This window comes from Tupaia chinensis, unplaced genomic scaffold (genome assembly GCF_000334495.1).
Source record: "Tupaia chinensis unplaced genomic scaffold, TupChi_1.0 Scaffold000600_1, whole genome shotgun sequence".
Taxonomy (NCBI): domain Eukaryota; kingdom Metazoa; phylum Chordata; class Mammalia; order Scandentia; family Tupaiidae; genus Tupaia; species Tupaia belangeri.
The window spans coordinates 2,254,770-2,266,300 of NW_006160117.1; the positions used below are offsets into that span (position 1 = coordinate 2,254,770).

The 11,531-nt window shown below is 34.7% G+C and overlaps 1 protein-coding gene across 1 annotated transcript in view; it reads left to right on the top strand.

Moving 5' to 3' along the window:
- LOC102499101 (melanoma-associated antigen B5-like) overlaps positions 1-11,207 on the top strand; it is a 187,868-nt gene extending 176,661 nt beyond the window's left edge. Inside the window, 1 exon segment of the mRNA XM_014591571.1 lies at positions 11,041-11,207. Coding sequence (XP_014447057.1) covers positions 11,041-11,207 — 167 coding nt within the window.
- The last annotated feature ends 324 nt before the right edge of the window (positions 11,208-11,531 follow it).

Below are 11,531 nucleotides of genomic sequence, written 5' to 3' on the forward strand. Positions count from 1 at the left end.
GCGCGCGCGCGCGCGCGCGCGCACACACACACACACACACACACACACACACACACGCAATGGGTGTAATTTTTCAAGCCACCAAGTCTGGGACTTGTACCATAGTAGACCATGTGGGAGTCCAGGGACATAACCACCATGCTACCTGCTGGTCCCAAGATGGGATATGCCATTATTAAAATACATACAGACAGTGTCTTGGATGTGTAAGTTTTATTGACTTGAGAAAAAAAAATTCACTTCATTAATCAAAGACATGGTGGAATGAGTGTAGCTGAATGATTTCTTACCCTTAACAATGGTTATCAAATACCTTAAGAGAAGCAAACTACTTGCAGAAAAGGCAACGTCTGAGATAGCTTTTGAAGTGGTGATGGAGTGGGAGAAGTGGCTGCAATTTGAAGAGAGCTTAAATTAAATATAATTCTTGAAACAAAAGGTCAAAATGACCTTGTTTCTTTGCATAGGAAATTCTGAGAAACACAGTAAAAAGCATCAATTTGAAAGTTTGGCAAACTCTGTTGAGTTGATTCAGTCAAAGAAAAGCACATTTCATTTGATGCTAATATGTAACTACAATATATTAGTAAATTTTCTATTCACATACTATATCCCTAAATCCACAACATCTACATTGCTTAGCTCTCATGAATCACATTTAATCTCTCTAAATTCCCCAAGTAAAAGCAATTTTAATGTTACAGTTGAGGAATTCAAAAATACTAACATTCCATTATATAAAATTTTTTAAATATAAAGAAAAAAAAACAAATACAAAATTTGAGCTGACAAAATGAGTACTGTAGTTTTAAAGTACAGAACAAGTATTTCTTTTTCTCAGTCAAAACTAGGCCAAGCAGAATACTTATCAGGCCTCTACCTTTAAGTACTACAGTTAATGGGAGTTTAATTATAATTTCCCATAACTCAACATAGGATGTTTCTATTCATGTGTAAGGTGTATCTCTGTACATTTTAGAAGGAAATAAGCAAAGAACTATAGTTCTATGCAATTGAAAACTAAATGGGAATTATATAAAAATAATGAAAAGAAATTCAAATTCAATCACCAAAATTCACAGTGCCCCCCCCCTCCATATCCAATTTTGAAATCTAAGAAATATTCAGTTCTCAAAGAAGGAACTAGTCCATTGTTTAACTATTAGGTGACTGTGGATCTACATTAGCCATCATATTTAAACAAGAATGTCATAGCACTCACATTGTTCTATAAAATCAATATACTTAATACTTAACATTCCTTTTTTCTTCTACTTTACAATTTTTAAAAATATAAATGTAAACACTGAGAAATCATGTTCAGATAAATAAGTAGATAGGAAAGTAGGAAGATTGAGGCAGACTGATCTATCAATCAACTGGTTGAGAAAATAGATCATATAGGTCTTTTAAGTTCTTACAAGTTATATGACAAAAACCCCATAACAAGCTATCATTGAAATTTATTTTCAAATGTCTAATAACCATCAACTTGATTCATACCCCCACCATTGCATTTGTAAATGAAAAAAATTGAGAAACACTTTAGTCTTGATATTACAAAGGAAGAAGAAGTAAAGAAAGGAACAAAAGAACTACAAAATAGCCAGAAAACTATTTACAAAATGGCAAATGACATTCTAATATAGGATTTAGAGGTCTTTAATAGCCTCAATGTAAAGAGTATGCTGCACATAACTGAATAATAAGGGTATGTTGAAGTTTTAAATAATTTAAATCTGAGCAGTAACATATATAATTTTATTTTTTTTAAATTGTGGGAGAACCAGCAGATGGTGTAATGGATATGTCACTGGACTCCCACATAGTTGACTACAGTTCGAGCCCCAGATCCAGAGGCTTAAAACTCACACCAGGCACATATATGTGTATGCCCAAAATCCCAAGAGGAGAATGGAGAAGGGATTGTATAGTGGCCATCCCCCTGGGGGATGTCTCTCCGTTTCTCTATGTCTCTCTGATGAGTGCACGTGCCCTGTAGTAAAAATCTCTAAAAAAATTAATTAAAAAATAATTTTTTAAAAATTTTTAAAATGTTACTCATTTATTTCTTCTGAGACAGAGAGACAGCACTCCCATCAGGGTCTTGATGCCATGATCCACTCACAGTCTTAGCCAACCCTAATTACAAAATTACAGGCATATGAATGCTCAGTGTACTCAGGAAGCCTTCTCATGTGGCTCAGCTTCTCAGAGCATTATGTTTTTGTTTGGTTGATTTGGTTTGACCCTACACAACTTTGCAGTCCATATTTTAATTTTTAGATATCTTTTATTTCATTAGCAACATCACAACAGTCCTATGAAGTTGAAAGAGCTAGGCCTAACATCTACTGCTGCTAGTTCTTCAATTTACTACATGTGGAACTTGGAGACTGAATTACCTTTCTCAAATTCCCCAGCCAGCAGTGACTGAGTTAACAGTTAAGACCTATGGTCTCTCTTTCTTTGTTTAATTAATTAATTAATTAATTCTTTTTGTATATTTCATTGTTTTTATTAGCAGTTCTATTCTTTTTCTGAAACTTTTTTAGTTAATTCATTTACATTCATTCCCTGAGCATCGTCACAGCATACGAAATGTGATTTCCCATCCAGAATATACTACAGAGTGGCTTAATCATATATGCAATCATCAATAATTTTCCATTTCTAGTTTCATATGTATATATATGTTTTACCCCTATTTCTCACCTTATGCCATTTCTCACTCTCCTCCCACACTATCTCAGGTATCTACCACTGTTTTCCATTCCTTTATTTCCCCCACATTTTATTGATTGACAAAATTTCTTAAATAATCTAACTACTTTCAATAGCGAGTTCAGCTGGTATGAACATATCTGTGAATATATGTCTGACTTTATATGTGAAACTCTGAGCAGAATGAATATACTATAAAGTATCATCTGACTGATGCTATATAGCTTACTATGGTCATTAAATAGATATTTTTAATGTATTTTTTTGATTTCAAGAAAAGTAATTTTAGCTTTAAAAATCAAAGAAATGTTAAGGAACTTCGCTTAAAACTTAAAGCCAGGAAACAGGTTAGGATTAGTAGGTACATGAACCTATTGGCATCGCAAGAAGGGACAAAAATCCTTAAAACTGGAAAACAAGGCCTAGAAGAAAATCAGCAATGTTTTAGTCAAAAGTCATAAAATTCTATTTCATCAGTTCAGTCTCATGTACTTCTGTTGTGGTTAGATTTACCCGATTAAATTCTGGGACATAATATTCAACTCCAGACTTGTCCCTGTGATTAAGGTGGGCAATTTCTTTGTTTTTGAACTCTCATTTCTGTGTGTCTGTATTTAATTTTCCTGGTATAGCACTCCCTTGAGAATTTCTTGGAGATCTGGTCTGGTGTTGATAAATTCTTTCATGTTTTGTGTATCTGAGAATGTTCTTGTCTTTTCTTCCCATATGAAGGATAACCTTGCAGGTACAGTATTGTTGGTTGAAACTGCTTTTCCCTTAACTCTTTGCATATATATTTTCCATTCTTTCCTGGCTTGCATTGTTTCCAATGAGAGGTCTACTGTTAGCCTGATGGGATATCCCTTGTAGGTAACTTGATGTTTCTCTCTTGACAATCATAGTATCTTGTCTTTGTCTGTGGTTTTCATCAATCTGCCTATAATGTGTCTTGGAGAAGCTTTCCCTTCTGGGATACCAATTATCTAAATGTTTGGACGTTTGATGGTATCTAGTATTTCTCATATATTATTCTCATTTTTAGGCAATTTTCTCAGTCTTCATGGTGGATTTTTTTAGGCCAATGATTCTATCTTCTACATCTGAGATTCGATTTTCTGTATGATCTAGTCTGCCTTTAATACTTTCCAGGGAGGTTTTGACTTCCTGAATTATAGCCTTCATCTCTAACAGGTCTATTTGATTCTTTTTTATAGTGTGAATTTCCGCTTTTAGATCTTGTGAGAATTTCCTCACCTTTTGGAACTCGTCAGCTCCTCTCTCCTGCCTCTTCTGCAGTTCATTGTCTCTCTTCTCTTCCATTTCTGTTAGCTTTATCATTATGAATATTCTAAATTCTTTATCAGACATTTCCATGAGTTTCATTATACTATCTGAGGATGAAGAGGAATCATTATTTTCCCTTGGAGAAGATGAATTTTCTTGATTTCCCATATTTCTTATGACCCTGCGGTGATTTCTAGTCATCTAATGGATGGTTCATTTCTTCCTAATTCTTACTTTTTTTTTTTTTTTTGGAGAGGTTTTTGCTATAGGGCGTGTGCACTCGCCAGACAGACAGAGACATAGAGACAGAAAGCGAGGAATCACCTCCCAGGGGGGATGGTCACGCCGCAATCCCTTCTCCTCCATTCTCCTCTTGGAATCTTGGGCATGCACGCACACGCGCCCGGTGTGAGTTTTAAGCCACCGGGTCCGGGACGCGAACCGCAGTCGACTACGTGGGAGTCCAGCGACATAGTCATTACGCTAACTGCTGGTTCCCTCTTCCTAATTCTTGAAGTTCAATGTGAGCATTCAGAAGCATCCAGAAGGAGGTGATCTGCAATCTCTGATCATTATTTAATAGAACAGATGATTTTTCTAATTTTTCAGGAGAAAAATCTTTTCAGATATTTTCCTTTTAACTATTGTAGCAATTGTAGTTACAAAAATAAATTTTGATATTGCCATTATTTTGAGTAGTAACTCATTGAAATATGAATAAATGATGGAACTACCATATGGCAAACAAAAATAACATAAAATAAAAATTCAGTTTTGAAATGTATATGACTCTTGATTTTAAGATACTTTGCTCATATTTATAGAATCTTCCTAAGGGTTTGAAAACATAAAAGCTGTTTGTCAAAGAGAAGTAAATTTATTGGGAATAATACATAAACATTTATTTGTAGAAATACAATTGTGGAATTTGTACATTGTTAGAATAATATTTTTCACATAGCCTTAATAAAGCCTTAAGTCCATATTCTGGAAGATTCTCCAACTTCGTGAAAACTCTATGTAAATATTCTTGGCATCCCTAGCTTGATTTAGGAATGCAGGAGTGTTGTGCTCCAAGTCAATAGCTTAACAATGTAAAGGAGCTTGGTTTTGTATTGTGTAAACCAGGTGCATAATTAAGTCTGTGCCTTGGTTCAGCTACTTTGATTTTTCCCCACTGTCTTGTATGGACCCTTTTAGATTCTGTGCACCAACATCTGCCCATTAGTCCCTGAAATCTGTTTTGCCATTTAATAAACCTACTCATCATTTTAGTGTTGTTTCTTCATTTGACTGAAGTACTCTCCATTTCTAAGAAAACATGGTCTTATTTTGAAAATCACTATTTCCATTTCTACATAGAAATATAATAGCAAACTCAAATATTGGAATAACAATAAAAATGACAGAGGATTTCTTCAGACCAGAATGCTAATAGTCTTCTAATTTAATGTTGGAAAAAGTTTACCAAAAAAAAAAAAAAAAAAGAAAAGAAAAAAAATTCTTTGAAAGTATCTCATTGAAGGCCATCTAAAAACCAATTGGTATCTGAAAAAAGTTCATTCTCAGGTTTTAGGGAGTAATGGTTGTAGATGAAGATGCTAACTATGTTCAAAAAATAATTTAAACATACCTTGATATGAGTAGCTGTTGACTTAAAGAAGACTGCTCTTTGTCTTTCAATTCAGAAGGAAAAGCAATTGCAGTTTATTTAAAATGAACAACTCATCAATTGGAGTTAAAAGAGAAACTCACTTTACAATGAACTTAGGTTATCAATAGATATCAAACAAAAAGTTACTACAATTTTTTATAGCAATGACTGTTGCACACTGTTAACATAGAAATACATATTTTAGCAAACCTTTCTACTGTTGTCCTATAATTTGGAAAGAGCTGCACTTAGACTCAGCATAACTTTGTTTTAATTTATCAAAATACGTGAAACATATACTCTCTATTATGTTTTGCTACTACATTAATGTATTTGATATGGATAGTTAAAACATTTTAATGCTGTAACTTTACTTTTTAAATGGTCTTATTTCATATAGCCTATAACATTTATTTAATAAATATTGGCTGATCAATGCAGGGAATTCTTATGAAACATGGGTATCCTCGGCTCACAGATTCACAGCCATTACCATACACACACACACACACACCACACACACACACACACACACACACACACACACAAACACACACAATGATGCAATTAAAGATAAAAACAAATCAGCATGAAAATCAGCAAGTACATCTACAAGATCATCAACAATAAAACCTTCTTTTGCTCTCCTGAAATTATAAATTAAAAATGGAAACCATCTACATTTGTGCCATGGATGACTTGATACTGTAACAGGAAGCTTGAAAGAAAGAATTGAACACAACACAACAAAACAAACCAAAAACGACAGCAGCCAGGATTCAATTCATAAGGGTTTTATAAACCAAAACCAATAACATGAATTATTCTTGGACATGAATGTACAATCACAAGCCAGTCTTAGAGCATGAGTATCAAATTCAACATATGGCAAATTTGTTCAAGCATATGGTACACTCATCAGTATTTGTAGAAAGTTTCTCCTCTCTCTTTCATTTTTTTCCCATGGGAGAGAGTGTTTTCGGGGTTAACAAAGTAGTGGGAACTTGACACAGATGATTATACTTGCCTGTTCAAACTAAACTACTAGCAAGTATAGACTGGAACATAATTCTAGGTTCCACAGAAAAAAAATCAATTTCTATGGTGTTCAGAAGCAAGAACATAATAGATTCAAGAATATCCTAACATTTATTTTTCTTAAATACCATATATTACGTTTCCATTGGGTTATCAGGATTCCAAGAATAGTTTCCTTCTAAAACAAAGGTTAATCTGGATTCCACAGGGAACCAGCAGTTAGAGTAATGGCTATGTCGCTGGACTCTCACGTAGTCGACCACAGTTCACGTCCCGGACCTGGTGGTTTAGAACTCACACCATGCACGTGTGCGTGTGTGCCCAAGATCCCGAGAGGAGAATGGAGGAGAAGGGATTGCGGCGTGACCATCCCCCCTGGGGAGTGATTTCTCGCTTTCTGTCTCTCTGTCTGGCGAGCGCATGCGCCCTATAGCGAAAACTTCTCAAAAAAAAAAAAATCTGGGTTCCACAGAAGCACAGGGACTCCATAGAAAGGATTTTGAATGGAAAAAACAATAATGTAACTGAAATTTATATTTTTCTTTTATTATGATTAAGTAATAAAACACAGTAATATTAGCAGTAACTATGATTTTTCTTTTTACCTCTAGAAGTCAAGGATATTCTTATAATTATATTTGTTGCAGATCTCTTAAAATATCCTTTATGGTTATAATAATTTCAAAATTGCTGTAGTTAGTAGATTTGCCAATAGGTATTATTCTGAAAGCATTATTGCATACTGCATGCATGCTTTGAAAAACCATATTGTACATCATAAAGATGTATGACAATTAAAAGTAAATAAGAAATTATAAAATAAAATACAATTTCATTTTTAAAATTTGAGTACATTTTACATTCAATCATTTTACATCTTTACTGCATATAAAATGATTTTCCCAGCATGAATACACTATGTACTTTGTATTAGTCCAGTCAAAGTTATTACCATTCACATTATGATTATCAGATAATTTTTTCATTTTTGTTTCTGTTAAATGTTTTGCTTTTTCTTCCACTTGACTCCCTCTCTCTTACCTCCCCTCTACTGCCCATCCTCCCACACCGTCTCTAGTATCTACAGTTGTTCTCCACGATTTTACCCCTTTCCAATCTTTCCATTTCTGCCATGGAGTGCAGACATTCTGTATATATTAAATGAAGACATACACTGCCTCTCTTTTATAGCCTGGCTTGCTTTGCTTAGCATTAAATCTTCAATATTCATCCACTTTCTGTCAAATGCCAGGGTCTCAAATTCTTTTTATAGCTAAGTAGTATTCTGTAGTAATATATGTGCCACACTTTTTCAAACCTTTCATCTGTTCTTGGACATTTTGGTTGATTCTATGTCTTACCAGCTATGAAAAATGTCACAATAAACAGGGATATGCAAGTGTTTTTATGACCGAGTATATTCTCATCCTTTGGGTAGATAATTAGGAGGAGAACTGCAGGATAAATATTTGCAGACGTATCCCTGCCATTTTGTTAGCCATGTTTTTGTTGTTGTTGTTCTGTTATTTGTGTTTTTCTCTCTTTAGTTTTCCTGATATAGTACTCCTTTTAGTACTTCTTGAAAAGCTTGTCTAGTAATGGTGAATTATTACAGTTTTTACTGATCTGAGAATGGTTTTATTTGTTCTTCACATTTGAAGAGTAATCTTCACAGGTATAGTATTTTTGGTTGAAACCATTTTTCTTTTACCATTTTGAGTATGTCTTCCAATTCTTTCCTCACTTGCATTGTTTCACTTAAGAGGTCTGATGTTAGCCTAATGGGATAATTTTTGTAAGTAACTTGACCTCTCTCTCTTGCCATTTTTAGAATCTTGTCTTTGCTTTAATTCTGACCAGTCTGGCTATGAGGTACCATGGGGAGGATTTTCATAGGTTGAATTTGATTTGAGGTCCTTTGTATTTGGGTCTCAATGTCTGAATGTTTTTCTATGACATTATCAGTTCTTAACCTTCTGAAGTACCTATTATTCAGATATTTGGGCACTTAATGGTATCTAGTATTTCTTGTATGTTGTCTTAATTTTGTTGTTGTTATTTTTTTCATTCATTTTGGTGGTTTTTCTCTAAGTCAGAGACTTTGTCTCCCAGTCAGAGATCCTATATTCTGTACAGTCTAATCTGCTATAAATACTTTCAAGGGAGGTTTTGATTTCCTGTATTACATTTTTCTTTCCTGGAAGTTCTGTTTCATTCTTTTTTTATGAAATCTATCTCTTTATGAAATTCTTCCTTCAAGTCTTGAAATTATTTTCTCATCTCCTGAAGTTGGTTGTCTGTTTTCCCTTGCATCTCATTGAGTTCAGTTACAATAAATATTCTAAATGCTTTTTCTGACATTTTTGGTGATTTCCCCTGCTTTTTCCATTGTTGAAGATGAGTTATTTTCTTTCCTTGGGGAGACATTTCCTGGATTTCTCATCTTTCTTTAGGATCTGCCGTGATTTTTAGTCATCTGGTGATGTACTCACTTCTTTCTTCTTCTGAAAAAATTTCTGTAGCTGCATGAACCTGGGCTTCCCTTTGGTCTGAATTAGCTACATGCCTAATTTCCTCTTCTATTATGGCAGTGTGCAATCCACAGTGGGAGTTTGGGGTTAAAAATCACACAGGTGGTTTCTCTCCCCTTTTGCTAATGTGATTGTGGAAGAGAACTCTTCCAGAGCCTCACAGTGTTCCCGTATCTAGCTTCTATATACCTTGTACATCACTGTGTGGCAGGGGATTATCCTGAGAAATGAAAATGTAGGGGTGGTATAACAAACAAAACAGGTCCTGGTCCCAGACTCTAACTGGGCAGGGGGCCTGAATGAAGGGCTGCCTCCATTTGAGCCTGTTTTCTCTCTGTCTTTTCTTGTGCTGTGGCTGCAAGAATGGAAATGTGTTGATCTTAAGTAAAATACAAGTTTTTGAAAAAGGTACTGCAGAAACCAGCAGTTGACGTAATGGCTATGTCGTTGAATTCCCATGTAGTTGACTGCAGTTCGAGTCCCAGACCCAGTGGCTTAAACTCACACTGGGCGCATGTGCATGTGTACCCAAGATCCCAAGAGGAGAATGGGGGAGAAGGGATTGCGGCGTGGCCATGCCCCCTGGGGCATGATTTCTTGCTTTCTTTCTCTCTGTCTCTCTCTGTCTTTCTGGCAAGTGCACACGCCCTATAGGAAAAACCTCTCAAAAAAAAAAATGGTACTGTAAGGAAATCTGAGCAAAAATTTAAAAAGACATATGTACCTTTATATCATATATGTAATAGCTGATAAATGTATTTTAAATGGTTCCCTTGTAATCCTATGTATTTCATTAAATGTATTTAATAAAGTTATTTTAGATTATATATATGTATGTATGTGTGTGTATATATATACACACATATATATGTGTATATATATATATATATATATATACACACATACATATATGCAGACTTTTTAAAAATATTTTGAAGAATTACTTATTTAATTTTATTTCTTCTTCTTCTTCAATTTGACCAGAGAAAGAGAGAGAGAGAGAAAGCCACCAGGTCTGGGACTTGAACTGTGGACAGCCATGTAGGAGTCCAGCACCTTAACCACCATGCCACCTGCTGGCCCCACATTATCAGACTTTTAAGGAGTGCAACTTTTAAAAGGTTATGTACCCCTACTCTAAATGCCTTGAAAGTATATAAAAATATAAAAAGTACATGCAGTTGTAGGGAACAGTATCTAACAACAGTCTACATACGTACATGAATGTAATATTTGCTTAGTTTAAAACGCAAAATTTTGAAAATGATTGAAATAATACAGTTAATGCATAAAAGTTTGAAGCTTTAGCTATGTTGCCGTCATGTGTGAAATTTCCATGTATCCAGGCATATCCAAGACTTAAAAATTGCTTACAAACCATTGTCTATGTGAAGGAAAGGGGTGGAGTTAAAAGATTTGGCTCTAAAAAGTTATAACTGGGACCATTTTTACAAAAGTCTCAGTACATGCCCAACGGACCTATATATACTTACAAGAACACATCCACACGTTTATGTCCAAGTATTTTAATCCACCACCATCCAAATGTGAATATCTGGCTACTTTCACAGGAACCATTTCTGGGTCAATCCCTGAAGCAAGATTCATCTGCATTTAATTTTCACATATCCTTGACAGTTTAAAGCTATAAATTGACTTTCTAATCTTAAACTCCTATACATAAAATTGACACTTGAATCTTAAAATTCTACACTTAAAATTTATATTCTATTCTGCTGATCAGGCAGTTTGAGGTATCATGAAAATGCCAATTGACTTTAAGTGTCATTTATTTATTTTTGTGAATAGGTCGTTTGAGGAAGTTATTCTTAGCCAAAGGGTTTTTGCCCAGTTTATTCAGTAAATGTTTTTCTCCAGTTTTAGTGACCAGTGGATATGATGTCACTCAGAGACATGACATCAGTGCTTTGTATGGACAACAGTGCCCAGAAGAATTTTCTGAAGTGTCAGAATGAAGCCCCGGAGATACTGATTGAACATGATTATAAATGTCTTAGCCTGTGTTCCTTGAGAACAGAACCTGTGATAAAAGTTTATTAGGGGTTTTGAAAAGCAGAAGTACAAGTAAAATGAATCAAAAATTGAGTCAAGAAAGGGAGAAAGAAATATGAAGGGTACTGTGAGGCATATGCCAACTCTAAAGAAGGCCGAAACAGGGACAGCAGAAAGTCAGAGCTCAGAGATTTCAGCAGGCAACAAGACTGCATAAAAGAAAACTACAGTCAAGTCTATAAAGGGATGGATACTGCTTTGAGTTGACTGGCTAAGATGTAAGATAC